The 25386-nt window shown below is 44.8% G+C and overlaps 1 protein-coding gene across 2 annotated transcripts in view; it reads left to right on the top strand.

The window, feature by feature from the left end:
* Positions 1-25386, top strand: part of ARNT2 (aryl hydrocarbon receptor nuclear translocator 2) — a 210886-nt gene that overhangs the window by 153317 nt on the left and 32183 nt on the right. For both annotated transcript variants that reach the window (XM_033189223.1, XM_033189224.1), the window contains exons 9-12: positions 6228-6304; positions 7686-7820; positions 10113-10187; positions 17861-18012. In XM_033189223.1, coding sequence (XP_033045114.1) covers positions 6228-6304; positions 7686-7820; positions 10113-10187; positions 17861-18012 — 439 coding nt within the window. The remainder of the gene's footprint in view (positions 1-6227; positions 6305-7685; positions 7821-10112; positions 10188-17860; positions 18013-25386) is intronic.

Below are 25386 nucleotides of genomic sequence, written 5' to 3'. Positions count from 1 at the left end.
TCTTCAAGGAGACAGATAGACTGAGTTGTCTGGGGGTGTAGTGACCACCCCAGCACTGGAAGAGTTCAAGCAGCAATAGATGGACATGGGATTGAAGTCTCATGAGGGTGTTGGGCTCAGTGTCCTCTAAGGACACTTCCTACCCTGAAACTCCATTGCCATGTGGAATCCTATCTTCCTTTATCTCAGACCTTGGGGCAGTGACCCTTGTCCACCTACTGAGCAGGAGAACACCTGCTTCCTTATTGCTTTGCTGCTGCTACTGTAAGTTAGTTCTGTGCTTTCAGAGCCAGCTCTTTAGTCAGCTGAGTGTGCTGCTGCCAAGCCCAACTCATCATTCTAGAATCAGCTGGTCCTCTTGAAAGAGGGCAGATTTCTTTAAATTCCTGAGGAGCAAGAAACTGGACATCCTTAAAGGCACATGCATGCTGTTCATGTAAGTCCTGACTGGTATTTGGTGTTTGGAGGAACTTTAGGTACACGGTAAGTGTCATGAAGAGCCATGTGTGCCGGAATGAAGACTTTTGATTTATGTTTATTTCCTGCAGAGAAATGGTGTGGCCAACTTCTAGGAGTGATATAGACAACGGGGCAGAGAGCAGATGATTGGAGAGCTAACTGTGAAGTTGAAGCAGACAGGTTTGGTGTCCATTGATGTGTAACTGGTGAGAGGAAGGAATAGGGCAGGATGATTCTAAGATTTCTAACCTGAGATATGCAGTCACTAATACATAACAGAAGACAACTCTAGAAGTCATAAGCAAAAAGAGAATTCTTAGATAAATGTTAATGACTCCCATCAGTCAAAGGGGACCGGCTTTGGAAAACGAACAGAAACCTAGGCAGCGTCCATGGGTTAAAGAAGCATGAAGCCCAGGGAATATCTGTTAGTAGCAGCAGCCTGCTCAGGACACTGTGCTTTGTTCTGCTGTTGAATTTGAACCATCCCTTCACCCCAGAAGGATGCAGGGAGGTAAAATCTAGCTTCTTTGACTTCCAGAGTGGAAGCTAGTATATTGTCTCCACCATAATCACTCACAAAGGAGGATTTCTTTCAAGTAAGACATAGGTTTGGCTGCTGGTCAGTCTAATTAAATGACAAATGTTACTGCTGGTAGTGATGCTTCTAATAGAGATTAGGATGCATACCAGTAAATGATTGAGTTTTGCTGCATATAACAGAAAATCCCAAATATCAGGGCCTTAAATAAATCTATTTTATATCCAAAGGTAGACAGTCTAGATTTAGTACAATGGCTCTGTGATGTAACCAAGGACTCGTTCTGCCAGCTTTCACTCCACAATCCTTATTGTGTGGCCCTGGCTTTCCTGCCTTTCGAGATGGCTGCTAGTGCTCCCCGGTCATACCTGTGTTTCATATGGAAAGGAGTGTTCCCAAAAGTCATGCTCATGACTTCTGCATCCATCTGATAGGACAGAGCCATGTCAGCTGAACACCTTCTAACTCTAATGGAGCAGGCACATTGCCACTCTGAATGAATCAAGGTTCCTTAGCATGGAAGGAGAGAATGTAAATGAGATGGGTCACTAGTGGTCTTTTCCATGGAGAGTAGAAAGAGGAGGATGTTTTGGTAGAAAGATTTGGGCACGATTTTGAAAGACCTGTGAGACTGAGGTACACATTTTCAGTAGGTAAGTGAAGGCAAGAGCTACAAAGGAACATCTTGACTGGAGATGTAGTCTGGGGTCTTATAAATGTATGGTTAGAAATAGAGGCAATGGCTGGGCGCGGTGGCTCATGACTGTAATCCCAGCACTTTGGGAGGCTGAGGCAGGTGAATCACGAGGCCAGGAGCTCAAGACCAGCCTGAACAAGATGGTGAACCCTGTCTCTACTAAAAGTACAAAAATTAGACATGTGTGGTGGCAGGTGCCTATAATCCCAGCTACTCAGGAGGTTGAGGCAGGAGAATCGCTTGAACCCAGGAGGCGGAGGTTGCAGTGAGCAGAGATCACACCATTGCACTCCAGCCTGGGTCACAAACTGAAACACCGTCTCAGAAAAAAAAAAAAAAATAGAGGCGATGGAAAAACGATATAAAAAGAGACAAGATGAGATGAGGTATAAAACTCTGGAGAATGGCAATGCGTAGAGCAGCAGCAGTTCTCAAGGTGTGGTGCATGGACCCTGGGAATCTCTGAAATGTCTTCAAGGGAACACAAAGTTAAAACTGTTCTCATAATAACACTGAGATGTTTTTGCCCCTTTCTGTGTGTCAACATTTGCACTGATGGCGTAAAAAGCATTGGTGGGTAAACTTGCTGGGCCTTAGCGTGAATCAAGGCAGTGAGACACGTTGTCCTGGTGGTCGTTGTACTCTTTATCACTACACACTTGCAATTAAAAAATAATTTTAAAATGTTTAAATGCCACCTTCACTTAAGAATGTCCCTGTTGAGACAGTAAATTTATGAGTTGTATTAAGCCCTGAATGGAAAACATGCATAAAGCGACTTCTTCACATACCAAAGCATGGGGATTGTGTCGGGGAAAGCACATAGGCTTCCTTTGGGCCGTGAGCTGAACTAGGTGTTTTTTCCATGGAACATAGTTTTTGCTTGAAAGAATGACTAACAAACAAATGGAGGTTATTACAACTTACGTATTTGGCAGATATTTTCTCAAAAAAAAAACAAATTGAACTTGTCACTTCAAGGAAAACAGTTGACAGTATTTGTTGTCAGTGGTAAAATTCAGGTTTTCTAATAAAAATTTGAGTTTTGGAAAGCTTGTGTCTACCACCATAATGTTGACCAGTATCTAGAGATGTTTCTGATGAGATACATAGTGGTATTAACGAGCGCAATATTTTAATGTTGTGTAATGCAATGTGTCAACATTTAGAAGGTCTGTATAATATGGTGAACTATTATTTTCCAAATGACCAATATATAATATGTAAAATTATGTGATGGGTAAAAGATCCATCCAAAGTGTTAGACAAACTAGCCTATTTTAATATTGTATTGAATGTTACAATATGACAGTATGAAAAATTCATTCATATAGTTTTGGATTTTATATTACAATTAGCCTTTAGGAAACTACCCCTTAAGACTTGGAAAAATACCAAAGGAGAATATACTCAGTATTCTGAAAAAGCTTCCCCCTTTTCTCCTTTTTCCATATCTATGTGAGGCCCTATTTTCTTCATATACCTCAACTAAAACAACATATTGTAACAGATTGAGTGCAGAGCAGATACTAGAATCAAGCTGTCCATTATTAACCAAGGCATTAAAGAGATTTGAAAAATGCTAAACAATAATTGAGGGATGATTACTTAATGTGATAAATGTGTGTGCATGCGTGTTGTATCTTAGTCCAAAAGGTGCTATTTAATGGAGAAAGCCCTGAGACATTTCCACTAAGATCAGAAACAAGGCAATAATGCCCACTATCTCTACTACTATTCAAAATTATAATAGACTTATTATCCCATGCAACTAAATAAGAGAAATTAGAGGCAAAAGAATGCACAAAGGAAAAGGAAAACTATCTCTATTTTTAGATTATATAATAGTACACCTGGAAAAACCTAGTGAATCAGTGATAAAACTGAAACAAATAATTTAAGTTAATATATGAAAATAGCCTTCATATACATAAACAATAAGCAGAGGATATAATGGTAGAGAAAGCCACATTGACAATAGTAAAAAGAGGATTAAATAATTAGGAATAATTTTAATAAGTACACAAAGTACAAGTATATATGAGGAAAATTTGAAAACACTCCTGAAAGACACAAAAGTAGGTTTAAACAAATGAGAAAACATCCTTTGTTCTTGGGAGGATAACTCAACATTATAACTTCAGGAGATGTCAGTTCTCCTGAAGTTAATTTACAAATGTAATGTAATCCTAATAAAAATATCATCAAGCTGTTTTATGGAGTCAGATAAGTTGGTACTACCAAAGTTCCTGTGGAAAAATATACCTTCAAGAATAGCCAAGAAAAAATACAAGGAATAGTCCTTCCAGACATTAAAACATACAATAAAGCCTCTATAATTAAAATAGTATGGTACTAGTGCCTGAACAGACAACTGGCCAGTGGAATAGAAGAGACAGTCCAAAATTAGACCCAAACATGTGTGGGAATTATTTGATAAAGTTAGCATCTCAAATCACTGCAATTTAAGAAAATGTTGAGGGGGCAACTGGATATCCATTTAAAGAAAGATAAAATTAGATTGCTATCCCATAACTCCCAAAAGAATAACTCCAAATGGTTTAGGGATCCAAATGTGAAAAATAAAACCATAAAAGTGTCAGAGGAAAGCAAGGGTGAATTTTTCCTTAAGCTTTGTGTAAGAAATAGCTTTCTAGCTATGACTCAGACTCCAGAAGTAATAAAAGGTTGATAAATCTTACCACATAAAATTTTTGAAATTTTTAAATCACCACAAAGTTAAAAGACAGGAGACCATCTGGAATAACATATTCATAACATATACCACAAGGATTTAATATCCCAAATACAGGAAACTCTTAAAAATGGACAGGCAAAAGATCTAAATAGAAAAATGGGAAAGAGACAGTAGCAGAGAATTCACTAAAAAACCAGATATAAAAAAATGGTCCTCAAACATACGAAGTCATGTTCAAACTCACTCATAATTAGAGAAATGCAAATTAGGACAACACTAAGAAATCATTTATCACCTGTCAGACTGACAAACATTAAATAACGTGACAGCACATTATGTTGGCCAAGACTTTGGGGAAGCAGACTTCCTATACATTCCTGGTGGGAATGCAAATTGGTGCAACCCTTCTGGAAGAAAGTTTGTCAAAACAAAACTACATATGAGCTTACCTTTTGACCCAGCAATCCCACTTCAAGGGATCCATTCCAAAGATACACTTCTGATGATAATAAAACACATATGCCCAAGGTTATTCATTGCAGCATTGTTTCTCATTGCAAAATATTGGGAACACCTAAATGTCCAGTGTTTAGTGGTTGAATAAACCATGGCACTTCAATAAGATGAAGCACTGTGCAGTTATAAGAAAGAATTAAGGAAGAGCTGTATGAATGCATATGGAGTGAATTCCAGGACATACTGTTCAGTGAAGTAAGCAAAGTCCAAGAGTATTTACAGTACACAGCTCTTCAGAGAAGAAAGAAGAGGACATGAGAAAATGTACATGTATCTGCACATTTGTGCAAAAGAAATGCAGTAAGGATAAACCAGAAATGAAAAGAGACTGGTCACCTACAGAGGGTGGATGGAACAAGGATGGAAAGAAGACAGGAATGTAGTGTAGTGAGGGTGGCATTTCTCTGGCTCACAAAACCATAGTAATGTTTAACATGCCTTTATCAGTGTCTGGAGTGAGGGGCTGTCACTGTACTTGTGTGACTCTATCACTGTGAACCCTTGGTCCGACCCAGTGTGGAAATATTTGCTTTAAGTGTCATGCAGTGTAAAAGGAAATTTTCTACTTAACAGCATTTGCCTATGAGGTATCAAAAAGGAATGCTTGTTTTCACTACAACAGTTCTAACCAGCTACAGATGTTCAAGAACCTTGCACTGTGAGGGACCCCAGATACCAGACCCACATTGGACAAAACAGACGACTGTTTATTAACCCCAGTGAACAATGAGGATTGTTTTAACCAGTTCCTTTCTATCTGGAGCACTAGCTTTCAGTGCTTAGCATAACCATCACCAGTGTCTCCTTTCTAGCCCTTAAACAACCCCGACTTTCCCCTACAAGGGGAAACACTGGTTGTGCTCCCTTGCCTGACAAGTTAGTAACCAGCTTCAGTGGTTTTTACTTGTGTTTCTTTTGCCTGTGATGGTCTTTGTTTCATTCTTTGTCAGCAGATAAGAGAGATATTTACATAAGCTGAAAGACCCATTTCGGCTTCTTACTGAAATATCCTAAATAAACGTTTTGTCCAAGTTGTACAGATGTACAGAAGAATTATTTCTATTTCATCTTCCTTAATTTCCTCTGCATCATCCACAGATGGAGATGATAATGTACCGTAAAATTGTCAAAAGACATCAGGCGGAGAGAGAAGCAGGAACTGCGTGAGGAACTGGTTAATTCATTGGCTGGCTTCCCAGCCCTGCATGGCCAACACTCACTGTATTTTCGATTGCTTAAATAAAATTGTGGACACTTTTCTTCTTTCCCATTCAGCTTGGGCATATTGTTGATGACACTGGTATTTCCCATTTCAGGAATGACCATACCTGAAGAAGACGCTGATGTGGGACAAGGCAGTAAATATTGCCTCGTGGCAATTGGGAGACTCCAGGTAAGAAAAAATTCATAGTCTTTTTAATCTTAAATGAAGGCTTATTGCCACAAAGTGCAGAAGACGGTTGGTTTGGATGCCTCTTCTGATCACCTGTGTTCTTGATATTTGTTGGGTTTCGTGTCTCACTCTGTGGGACGAGGCTGAGGCCAAATCTAGAAGAGAAGGGGACTGTGAGCTGCAAGCAGAGTTCTTGCTGAGTTGAGGGGTCACATCAGTTCATCCCCCATGCTTGTGCCAGTTGCCATGAACTTGCATTCTGCTCACATCACATCCCTGCTTAACCCCCTTGACTGTTTCCCCAAGGTCTGTGGGATAAAGTCCAAGCTCATCATTACAACCTCATCTCCTTCCCTTCTTCCTCTCTCACATCTTGTTCCCACACAGCACCATTCCCCTTTCCATAAACCCCCACCTCTGGGGGTGTTCACAGGCTGTTTCTTCTGCCTAGTATTTCCTTGTTCCCCTTCTTCTCCTTTCAATATTCCTTACCCTCCTTATCTGCTCCTCTTTCAAGACCCAACTAAAATGTCTCCCTGATCTTAGTCTAAATCAATCCTTCTCTCCTCCCTACTCTCATAGAACTGAGCTCTACCCTCAGTTACTCTTCTTTCACTGTCTGTTGCAGGTAGTAAGTTGAGTGCATGCTCATCCCTGCAAGCTCCTCAAGGCCAGGGAATGTGTCTTTTATTGTGTGAAAGTTAAATTTGCTCAATGTCTGGCACACACAGTAACTACTCATTCAACTGGACTGTTTATTCTCCCTAGGACATTGAGGGTCTTCCCCATCCTGAAGAGGAGAGACATACTAGACCTGGTTCAGATACACTAATCTCTCATGTCACTGGTTTCCTAGTTCTGACCATTTTCAGACAAATGAATAGGCAATTTCATCCATGTATGACCTATGCTGGGTATTGCTTGCACATGGGCGAAGAAAATATTTGGGTAAATTCAATTCACAAATATATATGCTCCAAGTATTGTAACTAGTTCCTTAGGCTTGTTTGTCATCCTTAGTAAAGGGAAGGTGGGGGAAGAGAAGGGGATTAACATTTATTGAGCACCAACTTGAGCAATTGCCAAGGTTTAACATGCAATATCCCTTTTAAGGCTCACAAACACCCTATGAGATTATAGGTTTTATTATTCCCATTGGTTGATAAGACAACTGAAGTTCAGAAATGTAAAGAAAGTGGCCAACTGTTACAGTTAAAGATGTGATCAGGGATAGATATTTGAACACTTTAGGGTCGTTGTACTGATTGACATGGAAAGATCTTTGAAGTGAAATGCACATGGATTACTCTTCTCGTCTCTGTCACCATCTCCAACTCATCTCTGTCAACACCACCTCAACTGTGGATTTTCCCCATCCCAGGTGACCAGCTCTCCTGTATGCATGGACATGAATGGGATGTCAGTGCCCACAGAGTTCTTATCCCGGCATAACTCTGATGGAATAATCACATTTGTGGATCCAAGATGTATCAGTGTGATTGGCTACCAACCCCAGGTCAGTAGATAGTTTTGAGCTCATGGCAATTGACTAGAGATTTAATTGCTTTAAAAACATTCTTACCTCATTTGAGATACAACACAATGGCCATGTGGAGAAACATCATAAAGACCGATATACCCTGCCTGCATAGAATGATAGATATCCTTCCAAGGCAAGAAAGGACATTGTAAACACCTGTGCCACTTAACATGGACTCTTTCTTCTTTGCCCTCACTGTTATGTTTCTCTAGTTGATTTTTCACAAACTGGAGTTAAGATGTTCTATTAAAAGGGGCTTTCTTATTAATTAATGTTCATTACAAAGCTCATTAATGTGGAAGACTCTGCAAAGCCTGGTAAAGATGCCTGCCTAATTTTGCCTAACCTCTTGTTTCTCAAGTGCATTTGGAAACCTTTTTTTATATAGGTGACACGTCTTTAGGTCTGTGTTCTAGACTCTTTTAAAAAGTCAATGTCATGAGGAACAAAAAGGCAGGAGCAATTGTCCCAGATTAAAATAGACCAAATAGATAAAATAATAATATGCCACATAAGGGCCTTAATTGTGTCCTGGGCCTGAAGACAGATTGATAGAAAATTCATTTGGGAGACAATTGAAATGTTAATATGTACAGAATATTGGGTGATGTCATTGAATAATTATTGATTTTCTTAGGTTTGGTATAGCACATGATAGCACATTGTCGTTCTGTAAGATAATCTCATTTTTATGAGATACATGCTAAAGTACTTTGAGGAGAAGTGCCATGATGTCTACAACTTAATTTCAAATGGTTCAGTAAGAAATTAAGTATATACATGCCTATGTATGAACATATACATATATATGAAGAAAGAAAAATGCAAATGCGACAATATATTGATAATTATTGAATATACATAAAGGATATATAGCAGTGTGTTGTATATCAACTTTTTGTAGATTTAAATTTATTTAAAAATAAAAAAGCTTTTTTATAAAGAAAAAAGATGTTTATTCTGAGGAACAAAGTTTTGAGATATGTATATATGAGTATTTTAATGGCATGTGTATTTTAGGATTAGAAGCAGTTCAAACTAGAACTATTAAGACCCTGCATATGATTCTGCATGTCTAGATTTATGTAAACCTCGGGATTCTTGGATGGAATAAAGGGAGAAATGGATTTGTTTCCAGGTTCACCCCAACCTCTGATGGCAGCCAGACCCATTTATCCAGTGGCACCTCCCATGGGCATCCAGTTGCTCCTTGGCACGCAGATAGGACTTCCCCTCCACTGCCAGTGTCAGCATTCACTTAGGCCATTTGCCGATTTGGATTGTGATCAATGAGTTAGTTTAAATCTTTTGCTGTTTAAAACACTTCCTGACCAGGCATGGTGGCTCATGCCTGTAATCCCAGCACTTTGGGAGGCTGAGGCGGGTGGATCACTTGAGGTCAGGAGTTAGAGACCAGCCTGACCAACAGGTGAAACCCTGTCTGTACTAAAAATACAAAAATTAGCTGTGCACGGTGGCAGGTGCTTGTAATCCCAGCTACTCAGGAGGCTGAGGCAGGAGAATTGCTTGAACCCGGGAGGCAGAGGTTGCAGTGAGCCGAGATCACGCCATTGCACTCCAGCCTGGGGCACAAGAGTGAAACTCCATCTCGAAAAATAAAAAACATAAAATAAATTTTTAAAATACACTTTTAACTGGACCACTTTACTACAACACTTTTGAAGTTTTCTGTAAACAGTTTATCTTATTCTGATCAGTTTCATTGTGAAACACACTTTTTTTTGGACTAATGCTATGTCCTTTGAATGTAGCATAGACTAATGATGGTAGATAGTAAACAGGCTTTTAACAAGTACAGTTATTTTATGATAACCTCATTTCTTTAGCCACAGGAGAGCTACAATTTCCACATTTAAACAATTCCAGTTTTCATAAGCAACACATCTGTCCTCAGGCTATTATTTTGCTTTCTTTTTATGTTATTAAAATATGTTTATTGCAGTTTGCCTCTCCAAGACAAACAAAAATAAAATTGCATTCTGAAGCTACTGATTGTGCCTTAGCAAAATTAGAAATTGATATTGATCATGCCAAAGGAACTTAGAATGAATACCAAGAAGCCAATTCCTTGATGGCTCCCAGGGAAATTTTGCATTCACTTTTTTTTCAAATCTTGGGTGGGACAGGCTAAAGGAGATGAGTTAAAGGAGATGTTAAAGGAGATGGAAATGAACAGTTGTCTCACAGTAAGTATGCAAATAATTACAAATGGATCTGGGATTACTAAAGCTTGTCTCTTTTATTTAGGATCTTCTGGGAAAGGACATTTTGGAATTCTGCCACCCTGAGGATCAGAGCCATCTGCGTGAGAGCTTCCAGCAGGTACATACTGCCAGTGCCCACTTAAAGCTGGTGCATAGTCTGGGCACCTGTGGATGTGGCTGGCAGGACATTAGTCCTACTATATGCCAGGCAGGCTGCAAGGTGCTACCTGTGGCCTCACTCAGGGCCCCTGCTAGGAAGTCGCTCACAGTCTAGTAGGGAAGACAGACACGCATCAGTAAATAAGTACTATGTAATAGGAGAAGAACTCTAAAGGGTCATGAAGAAAAAGATTGCAGAGCACAGAGGCTGGAGAGGATAACTGCATGGGGAAGAGGTAGGAATTGTTCCGGGGGAGAGAACAACTGGGATGGGTCTTAAAGGACGAGCATAGAATAAATAAGTGAACATTCTAGACTGAAGGGGCAGCCCTAGAGTTACAAAAGGGAGAATCCTAAGCAGTTGCTAGTGGCTGGAGTGGCACTGGCTGACTTGGAGGAGGTGGGCAGTGGTGATAAATGAGCCTGGTACAGCCAAGTTATGAAAGGCCTCTTAACCCATGCTAAAGAACGTAGATTCTCTCCTCAGTCATTTAAAGGTAAATGAAGACCAGGTGCGGTAGCTCATTCCTATAATCCCAGCACTTTGGGAGGCCAAGGTGGGCAGATCACTTGAGGCCAGGAATTCAAGACCAGCCTGGCCAATGTGGCAAAACCTTGCCTCTACTAAAAATACAAAAATTAGCCAGGCATGGTGGCACGCACCTGTAGTCCCAGCTACTTGGGAGGCAGGGGAATAGCTTGAACCTGGGAGGTAGAGGTTGCAGTGTGCGAAGATTGCACCACTGCACTTCGGTCTGGGTGACAGAGTGAGACTCTGTCTCAATCAATCAATCAACCAATAAAAAGGTAAGCGGTCGGGTGGGGTGGCTCATGCCCATAATCCAGCACTTTGGGAGGCCAAGGTGGGCCGCTCATGAGGTCAGGAGTTCAAGACCAGCCTAGCCAACATGGCAAAACTCCATCTCTACTAAAAATACAAAAATTAGCCAGGTGTGGGGGCAGGTGCCTGTAATCCCAGCTACTCTGGAGACTGAGGCAAGAGAATCACTTGAACCCGGGAGGCAGAGGTTGCAGTGAGCCAAGATCGTGCCATTGTACTCCAGCCTGGGCAACAAGAGCAAGACTCTGTCTCAAATACATACATACATACATACATACATACATACATACATACATACAGTAAAAAGAAAGGTAAGCAAGGATGACTTTGAGGATTTTAGGCAGAGCAGTGTTTCAAAAAACCACTTTAGTAGCCCAGGTATGCAGAAGAGACAGATGGGGGAAATAACTGGAAACAAAGACAAGAGGCTTTTAAAATTGTCCAAGTAAGAGGTGATGTGGCCAGAATGTGGGCAGGAGCAGTGGAAATTTAAAATAGGGGGCAACTTGAGGAGACAGTTGTTTGACGAGTGCCGATGCTTTGGATAGACATGGTGAGGAGAGAGGGATTTAGGGTGACCCGGGAGCCCGAGAGGGTGGCCACCCTAGTAACAGTGTCATGCACATCGTGACTGTTAGCTGCTGTGTATTGAGCACCTACTGTGTGCCAAACATATGGGAAGCCTTGTCCCATGCACTATTGAATCTGCATAGTAGTCGGAGGAGGTAGGCATCATCATCTTCATGTTACAGGTGAGTGTAGTGAGGCTTGGTACCTCCCTGCCACACAGGCGATGAATGAGAGAACCGGGATTCACATGGAGGAGTCGCGGCTTCCTGAACTCAGGTTCAGCTGAGGTGAGAGAGAGAACACACCTCCTCTCTCCACAGGGCTCTCATATCTTGCTTCAGCCCTAGGAAAGAATAGAGCAGGCAGTGTTCTATTCAAGGAAAGAGGCCCCTGAGTTACTTTTCAAGAGGGAATAATAGTTTGTCATGCCTCTGAGAAAACATGTGCCTGACATTCTGCCTTTCAAGTATCTAAGAGTGGGGCCTCTCTGACCGCCGAACCTTCCTATTGAAGGCATTGCTATGTTTGTGCAAATAGACATAGGACTCCAAATTTATGCCACGTATGTGGATAGAACTCTTAACCTCCGCTCCTTCCTTCACACTCTCCTCGTTCCTTTCAGAACATCACCTACTCCTGGCTTTCTTCCCATTTCTGGCCTCCTCTGCTGGTTTCTCCTCTTCTGCCTTCTTCTACAAGCCACCATGGATGATGCCCCAGGCCCCCCTCCCCTTGGCTGCCTTCTCTCCTCCCTGTGATGTCTGCCTGGATAATCCTACCCATGGGACGACTCCAGCCCAGACTGTCCATCCTGCTCCACACCGTCCATCCTGCTCCACACTTGCTTTTACCCCGCTGGGGTAGTAGCCCACTGGGGTCTACTTGAGGGTGGACAGTGGGAGGAGGGAAATATAACTATTGGGTACTGGGCTAAACACCTATGTAACAACCAGCAGCTATGCCACACTGCCACATCAGTGCCCCACAGCCCTCAAATGCAGAATGCCTGATTCTCCTTTCCCAGCCCCCAGTTCTCCTGACGTCACCATCCACCTGTTTGCCCAGGCCAGAAACCAAGAAACATCCTTAGCTCTTCCCTCAGTCCAACTCCATACATTCAGCCCCTCCTTTCTCTCTTCTTTCCTTTCCCCCTGAACTAGGTCACCCCATCTCCCATTCTGACCATTGCAGTCATTTTCTTGCTGGTCTCTGCTTTTACTCTTAACTTTACTCCAAGCCATTCTGAAGACATAAATAGCTTCATGCTATCTATATACCTGGCCCCATCTCATCCTCATGTGGACACTACTCTTGAGTTACGCTGGCCTTCTTCTGGTTCCTTGAACATGCTTTTCCCCACCTCAGGGCCTTTGCACGTGCTGTTCCCCTGAGGGAATGCCTTTCCTTCACTCTTCACGTGACTGACATCTTATCCTTCAGCTTTCCACTCATGTTGTCTCAGGGATGCCCTCAGTGGTCACCCTACCTAGGAAAGTCACCCCAGCCTCTTTCTAAGTCCTTTGTTTTCCTTCACAGCAGCTATTTCAGTTTTATTTATTTGTCCATTGGCTTGTTTGGGGGATTATTTTTTTGTCTTCCTTACCAGAACCTGACCTCCCTATGGGCAGACTTCATTACGTCTGTGCTTTTTTTTTTTTTTTTTTGAGATGGGGTCTTACTCTGTCACCCAGGCTGGAGTGCAGTGGCACAATCTCAGCTCACTGCAACCTCCACCTTCTGGGTTCAAGTGATACTCGTGCCTCAGCCTCCTGAGTAGCCGAGATTACAGGCATATGCCATCATGCCTGGCTAGGTTTTGTATTTTTAGTGGAGATGGGGTTTCACCATGTTGGCCAGGCTGGTCTCAAACTCCCGACCCCAAGTGATCCGCCTGCCTCGGCCTCCCAAAGTGCTAGGATTACAGGCGTGAGCCACTGTGCCCAGCCTTCATCTGTGCATTTGATCCTCATCTTCACCACTGAGTGTAGAGCCCTGTACAAGGGTGGCTCTTAACAAAGGAATCTAAATGGATCAAAACCCATAGCAATTGATTTTCATTTTGGAAAAATGTGGAATTGGAATGGTTAAACATTGTAAGAGGATGCCTTTTTATGCCATATGTTTGCTAACTATGTGGAAATTATGATAAACTTTGCATCATTTAGCATAGTCAGGTTTGGGTTGGGTGGGCTTCATTTTTCTGGGTTAATGGAAATGGAGCTTTAACAGTGATGGGGGTCTCCATTCTGTGCCCAGTAACTGGCCAGACCCATTTCATTATCTTATGTAATCCTCAAACCTACACAGTAAGTGTTGTCTTCCTCATTTTTTTCACAGTAGACACTGGGAGGTGCAGTTGCCTGCCCCAGGTCGCAGAGCCCAGGCCTGCCTGCCTCCAATGCATCCAATCACAGCACCATACCCCACACACAGGCCTCTCCATCCAACAGCACACCCAAGGCTTCAGACTGCTGACACTGTCAGAACCCGGTGGGTTTTGAAAAGACAAAGAAGGAATTTAACATCTGATCCCACCCTGATATCCAGCTTAAGTAATTCTCACTCAGTGAGCAGCCACCACATTCCTCCAGCAGGAGGGGAGGCTGAGACAGTAATGCCGGCAGCCCCAGCCCCAGCCCCGGCCACAGGGCACAGTGGGCAGCAGCCAAGCAGCTGCAGGGACATGCTGGAGCACACCATGCCTTGGCCCCGTGCTTGTGTTCTTTGGTCTCCCCACTGATAGCTGAGGTGAGGGTCAAATGTTGATAAAGGGAAGTGGCTTCTTCTTGCAGAAGCAGGGAGGTGGCTACGTCAGCTAAGAGCCAGCTCTTGAACTCTGGATTTAAACAAAAGTACTTGAATAGTCTGGACAGGAGGCCCTTAGAACATGACTGTTTGTGAGGAATTTGAGTTTGAGGGGGGTGACAGGGAGCCAGCCAGGGACCAGGAAACTTGCATCTGCTCTTGGTTTCCCTCTCCGAGTACAGTTTACCTATAAGTCAAAAAGAGCTGAACTCCGTGAAAGTGAAAGCGGGCTCCCGTCTCGCCTGTCTCCTTTCCGCTCAGGCACCTTCCATGATTAGGAGGATGATGAAGGGGGCTGTTTCCATGAAGAGCCAGGCTAAGCCAGGTTTTATGCTTGGCCTTGGCCATCTCCTGCATTGCACCTGAGTTAAGCACAGCCACGTGCGTCGCCCTGGTCTGAGGGCCTGGACCATGGCGCCTGCACCATGCATAGCCAATCCCCCATCACATGTCAGGTTTCCCAGCCTCCCAACATTTGCCCATGCTGTACCTTCTGCCAGGAGAGCCCTCCCCACACATCTTCACTTGCCAACACTTTACCCTCTTCCAACTGGAGAGAAACCCCATTTCTCTCCAGGAGCTGTCTTCAGATCCTGACCGAAGGCCATCTCTCCTCGCCCTCCTGGTAACGCCATGGCATTTCATCTGTGTTTCTGTAGTGGCATCAAGCATACTCTCTCTGGGTTACAGTTATCTACACACTGATCCTTCACCTGCTGGCTGAGAGGCTCTTTGGGGACAGAGAATGTGCATTGGCAATAGGAATTTATGTAAAGGGCTTTGGAGCCAGGTAGATCTAGGCTTAAGGTATAAGGCTTTAGGCAAGGTATTCAACTCCTTTGAGGCTCAGTTTCCAGGTTCACGAAATGCTGTTGTGAGGACTGCTTGAGCTAACATGTCTAAGGTGCTTGGCCTATAACTTGGAACCAGGAGGGTGCAGAACTGCCGGCTCCCTTCTTCTGTTCTCTTTCCACAGCTCCTAAGGCTGAGCTTCCCTTTACACAGCTCCTAAGGTGGTGCCTTCTGTGTGCTAGTTGCGTGGAGCTAACAAATTTCACACTATCTCAGGCATTCTAGTTAGAAGAAACAAACAAAAAAAGGGACCGCCCTTCCTGTGCTTCCTCAGACTGCAGAAGATGTGGGTTTCAAAATGTGGACAGTGACTCCCTATGTCCCCTGTTTTTGGAGCAGACACAGAGAAGTCCCCGTTGGATGCTGACCTGAGAGGCACATGGCCTTGACCTCCAGCCCCGCGAGGAAAGAGCCAGGTTGCTGTTGGGGCCGCAGACGTGCCCGGCCTTACTTACTGCACAGCTCAGCCTCCTCCCCTGTGGTGTCAGGGACAGCCGCCCACCCTCCCAGAGCTCTTGGTTTAGTTTATTTATCACTCAGGGATTTCCCAGCAGGGAGCCTTACCTGACATCCGCAGGCCCAGATCTTGTCTGGCTTCCCCCGGGGACAGTGTGGAAGAGGGATGGCTATCCCCAGCCATGGGGCCAGCACACCATTGAGTCCCTGTGGGAAGTGTGCTCTGAGAGCCTGCTCCTTGTAGGGCTTGAGGGTAGACATGGAGTAGACACAGGTGACCAAGACGTCCCTGTCCCCATGCTGAGTGCAGTCTGGCCAAGATGACAGACACCACCGAAGAATAGACCACAAGTTGGTGGGTGTGAGGAATGGGTGAGTCAGGCCTTCCCTGATCGCAGGGACCAAATCCCCATTCTAATCTGTGGTCATTCTAATCTCTCAGTCAGCAAGCCCGACTACCATGGCCCAGAGATTTGCCAGCCCTAATCTGGGGTCTGCACATGCCTGTGGAGGGGAGAACTCCTGCTCGCCATATTTTGTGCTGGGGGTGTAATCACACCCAGGCCTAGTCCCACCAGTCATTTATATCCCTTCTTCCATTTGTGCTTCAACCATGAGAACCGCACCCAAATGCTACCTTCTGCACATATGCATGCGTATTCTGGTGTCTGGTTTGCTGCATGTGCCTATGATGTACAGAGCTGCCGTGTTGCTTTCAACAATTGCAGTTACCAGCAGTCAAACACAGTCCAAAAATATTAAATGGAAAATTCCAGAAATAACTCATCAGTTTTATATTGTGTGCTGTTCTGAGTAGCATGATGAAATCTTGTGCCTTCCCCCTCTGTCCAGCTTAGGACGTGATTCCTTCCTTTGGCCAGTGTTTCCACATTGTGTTCGTTACCAAACAAGTGCAAGAATAGTGATGCTGGCATATTGGTATAATTGTTCTATTTTATTATGAGTTGTTGTTAATCTCTTACTGTTTCTAATTTGTAAACTTTATCATAGGTATGTATATGTAGGAAACAGCATAGCATCCATAGAGTTTCGTACTATTCACAATTTCAGGCATCCACTGGGGGTTTTGGATTGTAGCCCCCTTGGATAAGGAGACTGCAGGCAGTGGGGTTGTGGCAGGGGCCAGCAGTGGCACGATGTCTGCTCACTGTAACCTCTGCCTCCTGGGTTCAAGCGATTCTCATGCCTTAGCCTCCCAAGTAGCTGGGATTACAGGCATGGGGTGTGGCTAGTTTTCATATTTTTAGTAGAGACGGGGTTTCGCCATGATGGCCAGGCTGGAGCATATTTTCAGTAGAAAAAGGGGAGATCTGTGTAGCCAGAGGGACAATCTTGTGATGTGGAAGTAAGATCTTGCTTCCTGTCCCAGCTTTTCCACCAAAGTTATCTGATCTTGGATGACTTGTTTAATTTCCCTGAGTCTCAGTATTATCAGCTGTAAATAATAAAACTCATCTTACCAAACTCTTGTGAGGCTATTTCTGAAGCAATACATTTGAAATCATATTACAACATCAAAGTGTAATACATAGAAACTTATAAATAAATAAATAATCCATAGAAAGTGATCATTTCATTATGTCTCCTATCAGAGAGTCTATTGATTCCATTTTACAATGTTAAGCAGAGGTTAAGGATCTCGTATGTTGTGGTAGCAAGAAATAAATCCGTGAATACAATGTAGCTACATACCTGAGTGAGATAACTTGAGGGTGAGTGGAGAGCACCAAATCCAGAGTACCCTAGCAACCAAGGCAAAAAGAAAAACGCTCTGGCTTGCAGAGTTTTCATGATCTGATTTGTAAAAGCTAAATTAAAAGTCCTACTATAAAGCAGGAATTGAATGGTTGCTTTCTCATACTGTGGTTACAGAATGACCCAAATGCAGCACCCCATTTCACCAGGAGGTAGGCGGAGGAGTTCCCATTGCAAAACTGCTCTCCCTCTCTTACTGTCTTTTAGCCACAATGCCCCTATTCTGAGATCCTGCTGTCCCCCGCCACAACCCCACTGCCTGCAGCCTCTCCCTCCTCCCGTTTGGCACCATCCTTCCTCCTGCTGACTTCCTTCTCCAAATGTTTTCTCAGGTGGTTAAGCTGAAAGGCCAAGTACTGTCGGTCATGTATCGATTTCGCACCAAGAACCGGGAGTGGATGTTGATCCGCACCAGCAGCTTCACATTCCAGAATCCCTATTCTGATGAGATTGAGTACATCATCTGCACCAACACCAACGTCAAGTATGTACTCCACTGTTTCCCTCTCCTGGAATCCACATGCGCTTGCTTGGGTCCAGAGCTGGCAATTTTATTTGGAGCTCTTTTCTCCCTGCCAGCTCTCCCTGCAGCTGGAAATCCCTGCAGGATTAAGAACAGAGGAGACTGTAGGTCCCCATCACTGTCTCCCTCCCATGTTCCTCCTTCTCATTTCCCTCCTGATTTGTGAGAAACAAAAGAATGAGTGATGATCATGACACTCTCCTCCCTTCAGTGCAAGGTGCTCCAGTTTCTGTTCCTCTTTTCTTGCCCCTGAGCATGGAACCCAGCCAAATGGAGCTCTGCTGGGCCCTCCCGTGTTGCTCCCTGTTGCAGCACCTGCTTGTGCCTGGTTTCTTGGTCCTGCTGCAGCCGGGGGTGGAGGAAGTGAGGCTGAGCCTCTTGACAGCTCTAGGGAATGGGACAGGTGGCCCGGGTGTAGGCACCTCAAGGACACATGATTTCCCTGCTGCCCAGCTGTGGAAGCATTCCTCCCTGCCCAGGGCCTGAGGAGCCCAAGATCTCTGCTGGAGTCATCACTTCTGTGTTCCATACATGTTAGCAGACCTTGACCCCACCACTTCCTGGCTGTGCAACCTTGAACAAGTCACTTCCTCACTTCACCTCCCTCTAAGGTTGCTGTAAAGATTAAATGAAGTCAAGCTACAGGCCAGACACTGGGTTCAACTTCCAGCACAGTGAGCATGACCTTGAACAGGTCATACCTCCTCTGCATTTAATCTCAAGGATATACAAGGCCAAGAAACCAACACAAAGGCATTTGGACAAAAGGATGTCCAAGCAAATGCAAGCATGTGGAAGCCATGGCCAGTGTGTCGGGAGGACTGTAGCATGCAAGGGTGTGAGATGAGGCTGGCATCTGGAAAACTGTCCCCATGTCTTGCCATCATAGTCAGTGGCACCAGCATCCACCATTTTCCCTGGTTCAGCACTCGGGTGGGGGACCTGTTTCCAACCCTACCACCTCCTCTTCCTCATCTGCTGACATCCCTTCTTGGTAGCCTCCCCGGAATTCTGAAGCCTCCAGGTGGTCACCACCGCCTGCTGGCACTCTCAGAACTTGCCTGGCTCTGCCCTCTGTTGCTGTCCCTGAGCCCCTTGGATTTGGGAGTTCCCATCTGGGCCCCACAAAGTAAACTTCTTTCCAGGCAACACCACCCTCTGAGTCCTCAGCTTCTACCCTGCTCCTGGGTAGTCACAGTCACAGAGCTGGACAGACGAGTCCATGCAAGATGCCTCAGGGGGCCAATGACCTGGAATTTTTTTTAAATTTTAGATTCAGGGGGTACATATGCAGGTTTGTTACATGGATATATTGCATGATGCTGAGGCTTGGACTTCAGTTGAATCCATCACCCAAGGAGTGAACATAGTTCCCAACAGGTGGTTTTTCAACCCTTGCCTCCCTCTCACCCTCCTTCTCTAGTAGTCCCCCCAGTGTCTATCATTCCCATCTTTATGTCTGTGAGTACCCAATGTTTAGTTCCCACTTACAGGTGAGAACACATGATATTTGGTTTTTTGATTCGGCATTAATTCACTTAGGATAATGGATTCCAGCTGCATCCATGTTGCTGCAAAGGACATGGTTTTATTCTTTTTAATGGCTGCATATTTTGTGGCATTTATATACCACATTTTCTTCTTCTCTTTTTTTTTGAAACAGAATCTCACTCCATCACCTAGGCTGGAGTGCAGTGGCACTATCTGGGCTCATTACAGCCTTAACTTCCTGAGCTCAGGTGATTCTCCCACCTCAGCCTCCCGAGTAGCTGGGACTATAGGCACGCACCACCACGCCCAGCTGATTTCTTGTATTTTTAGCAGAGATGGGGTTTTGCCGTGTTTCCCAGGCTGGTCTCAAACTCCTGGAATCAGGCAATCTGCCTGCTTTGGCCTCCCAAAGTGCTGGGATTACATGTGTGAGCCACCGTGCCCAGCCCACATTTTCTTTATTCAGCCCACCATTGATGAGCACCTGGGTTTATTCCTTGTCTTTGCTATTATGAATAGTGTTGCAATGAACCTGCAAGTCCAAGCGTCTTTTTGGTAGAACAATTTATTTTCCTTTGAGTATATACCCAGCAATGCAGTAATGGGATTGCTGGATTGACTGGTAATTCTGTTTTTAGTTCCTTGAGAAATCTCCAGACTGCTTTCCACAGTGGCTGAACTAATTTACATTCCTATTATCAGTGTGTAAGCATTCTCTTTTCTCTGCAACCTCGCCAACATCTGTTATTTTTTGACTTTTTAATAATAGCCATTGTAACTGGTGTGAGATGGTATCTCATTGTGGTTTTGATTTGCATTTCTCTGGTGATTAGCAATGAGTATTTTTTTCATCTGTTTGTTGGCTGCTTCTATGACTTCTTTTGAGAAGTATCTTGTTCATGCCTTTTGCCCACTTTTTAATGGGGTTTGTTGTTTTCTCATTGATTAATTTAAATTCCTTGTGGATTCTGGATATTATTTCTTTGTCAAATGCATAGTTGGCAAATATTTTCTCCCATTCTGTAGGTTATCTGTTTACTCTAGTGATAGTTTTGTTGTTGTTGTGTTTGTTTGTTTTTCTGTGCAGAAGCTCTTTAGTTTAATTAGATGATGACTTGGATTCCAACCCCAGCTCCCAACTGGGAAAGTCACCTACTCTTTCTAAGCCTCAGTTCTTCATCTGTAAAATGGGGAGAATGACAGAACTACTGGCCCAGAATCATAGAATTATTCTGCAGATTCTGCATGGAGCTACTGCATATGAAGCACTCTACTATGATAGCAGACTGAGTTGGCCCTGGTAAATGTGGTCTGCAGTAGCTATCACTGTGATTGTCAGCAGCAGCAGCAGCAACGCAACCCTGCCACCCTTTGCAGTGGCTTGGCAGTTTCTTGGGCCAGTTCTTGCCTGCAGCCCTTGATTATGTTTGGTCTCCTAAATGCCCTGCCTGCCTTCTTCCTCTAACTCCGGGCAGATCACCTTGCCTTCCAACAACCAGAGACACCAGGACCCTCCTGGTGATTCTCTTCCTGTTCATGAGTGTATCTATCTCAATGCCCTCCTCCATTTCCGGCTCCTAGCAGGGGCAAAGCCTCCTCCTTCCAGGGCCAAACCCTGCACCTTCTTCATCTCCCTGCACGTCCCTGGACTCCCATGACTCTCCCTTCTTGTCTCATCCTCCTTGTTGGCTCCTTCTCGGGCCTTCACATAGACACCTGACTTGCTGATCTTGGAGAATCCCTGTCAGGCCAACCCACCAAAGCTCCCCTCCCACCTGGCCCTGCCAGACGTGTCTGTGGGAACCTCCTTCTTCACCATTCATCTGTTCTTAGCCCCTTACAGCCTTGCTTTTGCCCTGAAGGTGTTGAAATTGTTTTCCCAGAAGCCTCTGATAACCCACATGAAATAACCTGTTCTCACTGGTCATTCTCCCCAAACTCTGTCCAACCAGCTCCTCTTTCTTAATGTCACCCTTGGCTGACTTGATGCTCTGATTCTTTTTTTTACCTTTGCCTTCTAGTCAAGACTTTCTTGGTTGTAAGTAGAGCAGGAACAAATGTACTAAATCATAGTTCCAGGTATGCAAAAAGATAATACTATTTTACTATTTTCTATTCTGATTTTATCTGGTGAAACTCAGTTAGCTTGGCCAAATTAAGGATGTTTTATTGCCTCACTTCTCCCAACATGGGAAAAGGGTGGTTCTTCTTTACTTAGGAAGCAGAGAGGTACCACCAGTGCCAGGCTCATATGTGGCCCAGCCTTGAAGAAAATAGGGACGCTTGAGAAATGGGAGTAAAAGTAAGCAGGGCTCAGGATTCCATGGTGCTTTCTTTGTTCAACAGGTGGGTTATGGAGGGTGCTGGGCAAGGGCCTTTCAGGAGCTCTTGACACAGGGTAACAGCGTGTGCCCACTGACCTGAAGGAGCCAGGTGCAGGACAGTGGGAGCCCCAAAGGGAGAGGAGGAGGAAAATGCCAGCCTGGATCTGCTTAGCATCTGTTCAAGCCATAGCTTTAAATGCCAGCCTGGATCTGCTTAGCATCTGTTCAAGCCACAGCTTTGTCCCAGGCTCATGCCTCCTGTCATGGCCCTTTGCTCCAGCCACTCCAAGCTAAGACTTGAGCTCCAATAACATGGAGAACGTAAGAAGGGGCAGACGGGAGGGACAGGTAAAATGCAGTGGGGGCAAAGAATAAATACTTCCCCTCGGGCCTCGGAGAAAGCATCCCCAGGAGGTAGCACTGCAGTGGGGCTTGCAAGAAAAGTAAATATCCCCCTGTGAAAACCACCCTTGGGGCTGAGGTTTTGCTTTCTTTTCCTGAAAGTCGGGCAGCACTGAGAAAACAGAAAAGCCATCTTGTATAGGGTTTGGCCTACGTAGTTCCTCCGGAAAGTTGCTGTTGCAGCTTGTGAGGTTACATGGATCAGGATGCCCCCTCAGGACATAGTTACACCAGAATCCTCAGTCTGTGTCTCTGAACTGAAAGGTCCTGCATTGGTGAAGTTGGTTGAAAAAGTTTACTGTGGACGGTAGAGGGCAGTGACAACCATGAATGTGAACTGGCTAGCTATTTTCCAATTTGTGAGGCGAGACTTTGCCAGCAGTAGGCAGACTTGTTATGGAAAGATCCTTAAATGCTCTGTGCTGAGGGAAGGGGATGGCGAGGGTGAAGTGTGGACAATTTGCAAGCTTGGTTGCTTTCAGTCAAAAGCATCCAAAAGAAACTTCCTGGAGAAATTGAGTGTTTAATGTCGAACATTTGTGTAAAGTTACTACAAAGAAGACCTCTTTATCACCCTTGCATTTTCTCCTGTTCCATCAAATATGGAATAAAGTCCAGAAAAACCCAGACTGATTTAACATACTGGTCACATACCACAGTTTTGAAATGTGCCTTGGCACTGGGGGCCAACACTCTTTTGGGGCTGTTTCTTAGCTTGAGTCATTTCAGTGCTTTTACTTAGGCACAACCTAGCTGCTGTGCTTTCTTCATTTCTGACATCTTTTTAGGGAAGTGATCTGAAGTTATCTCTTTGCGTCTGTTCAGGCCAAGTTCTCTTTCCTGTCATAGCATTGTTCCAATGTTGTCATAACCACACCTGTTGGCTCGTGTGTGTGTGTGTGTGTGTGCGTGCATGTGTTTTTAAAACCCCACCATGCCCAGAATCACGATTCAGTCTCTCTTGAGCCGACCGACCATCATGTCTCCTTTGTCATGCTTAGCAGTGGCCACCTGGTTGGTCCTAGGCAGGTGGTGGAGCATAGGGGTGGGTACAAAAGAAATCAAAGGAAAGACTGCATTCCTGTTCTCTGCAGAGCACAGAGGCAGTAAGGGCCTGAAACACCCAGTCACCAAACCCTAGATCTGGGAGCTATCCTGGATCCCTCCCTCTCATTCACCTCAACAGGCAACCTGGCACAGAACCAGAGCCCCTGGTTCCAACTGGGATTCTCTCTAGCGCATATCCTTCTCTGCCTCTTTGGCACTGCTTTGGTTGAGGCCTTTGCCCCCTCACAAGTGATCATCGGTCTTACTGACCATCTCCCCTGCCTTCCATCAGGCCCCTGCTGAGCCAATCCACATGGCCAGGAAGCAAGCTCTAACACACACACGTGTGCATGCACACACATGCATGACTGGACCATGCTGCTCTCTGGCCCTGATCAAATCAGTTCCAAACCCTGTAATAAGCATTTTGAATGCTTCACAATAGACATGCAGATGGTGCCCAACCAGGATGGATATTAGCCTCCATCCCCAGACGCCTCCCAGCGTGCTTCCGGTTACTCCCAGGGACATGATTCCAGCGACCTCGGAATGCCCACTTCATGCCTTCTTACTCACTTAGGCTGAGTAAAAACCCCTGTCCAGGGAGCATGAGGGAAAATTGACAGCATCTGCCCAGCCTCTTGCACCTCGCCGACAGGAAGCCGAGCTTGAAGCATTCACTTTCTACTCCTCAGCCATTGTAGCCCAGCTAATGGAGGGCAGCACTGGCTGCAGTAGGAACCCACTTCCCTCGCATGTGCTGTCAGTCAGTTTTCTTCTGAGCAGCCCTGCTTTCTCCTTCTCTGGAATTTGCAAGCACACCAAGGTTTATTTTTATACCATTGCTGTGAAATGTCTGAGAAAACTCCCCAGGGCTCTTCTCAGGATGGGGCAGCCTGCAGGTCAGCACTTTCTCTTCCACACATGCTCAGCTATGGAAGAAGAAACCCAAAGGCTGTGGGATGGAGATGCTGATGTTCCGACCACAGAGCCAGTGTGGTTAGGGTCCTGGGGATTTGCCAGCCATACCTGTGACCTGATTTTCTGCTTCCCAGTGAAAGGAGCTTTTTCTGGTCTAGGAGCCCAAAGAGGAACAGAACTGAAAGCAATCCCCCAGCCTAATACCAAGACCCCTTATCACGGCCTTTATGCACATTAGAAACATGGGCCCTCCCCAAACACAGACCTGCACCAAGGTGTGTGAATGGAGAGGGCTGGGTTTGTGCCCCACTTTGCCCCTTAGCCAGGCACCTGCGGTACAGCTACACAACTCCACACAGTGATCCTATCCTGTCTCCGAGATTCTGGGCCTGGGCTGGGCACAGCCTGAGTTGCAGGTAGGAGTGGTTGTCATTTCCTGGAAAAATGTTTGTGAGTTGAAGGTAGGGCTCTGGGAAAGGGTTAGAAAATGGTTCATGGATTGCTGCCATAATGGGGAGTTCACTGCTTCAACCCCACCAAAGTCCCAAGGAACAGATTTTTCTCTTTCCTATGGCTCAAGATGCCCAAGGTACTGGAATAGGAGACGTGGAATAATTGTCTGTGTTATAGCCATGGGTATGTCTCTTGGGCTAGGGCAGCAGCTTAGGACAGAGGAAAAACTGTGCAAGGTCTCCAGCCAGACAGACTTGGGTTTGAGTCCTATGTGTTCCATATTCGTGCCATGCCACCCATCCTTTACACATCAATTACATTCTAGCCATGTCACCCTGGATGCATCATTTACATTCTAACCGTGTTACTCTGGACACTTAGTTCACACCCTGGACACTTACATCTACACTTTCATCGTTACATCTGAGTTGCTTTATCTCTGAAATGAGGATACTGCAGAGATGTGAAAAGGTTGACAAAGTGCTGGCCATCAGCCCTACATTCAGTGGAAGGTGATGGTGTCCCCAAGGTGTGAATCAAAGCAAAACAAAACAAAAGTCATAAAGTAAGAATAAGGAGGTATAGAAAGGAATGCTTTTTTTTCTGTTGAATATTGTTTCCTTTTTCAATTTCTGGAATGCCAATTTGTTTGGAAAATTATTTCTAGTGCTCCCACTTTGCTGGTCTAACAAGCATG

Source organism: Trachypithecus francoisi, unplaced genomic scaffold (genome assembly GCF_009764315.1).
Source record: "Trachypithecus francoisi isolate TF-2019V2 unplaced genomic scaffold, Tfra_2.0 Lachesis_group3, whole genome shotgun sequence".
In the NCBI taxonomy this organism is placed as follows: domain Eukaryota; kingdom Metazoa; phylum Chordata; class Mammalia; order Primates; family Cercopithecidae; genus Trachypithecus; species Trachypithecus francoisi.
Note: the sequence above shows the minus strand (reverse complement) of the source record. Positions and strands in the feature narration are given on the sequence as shown.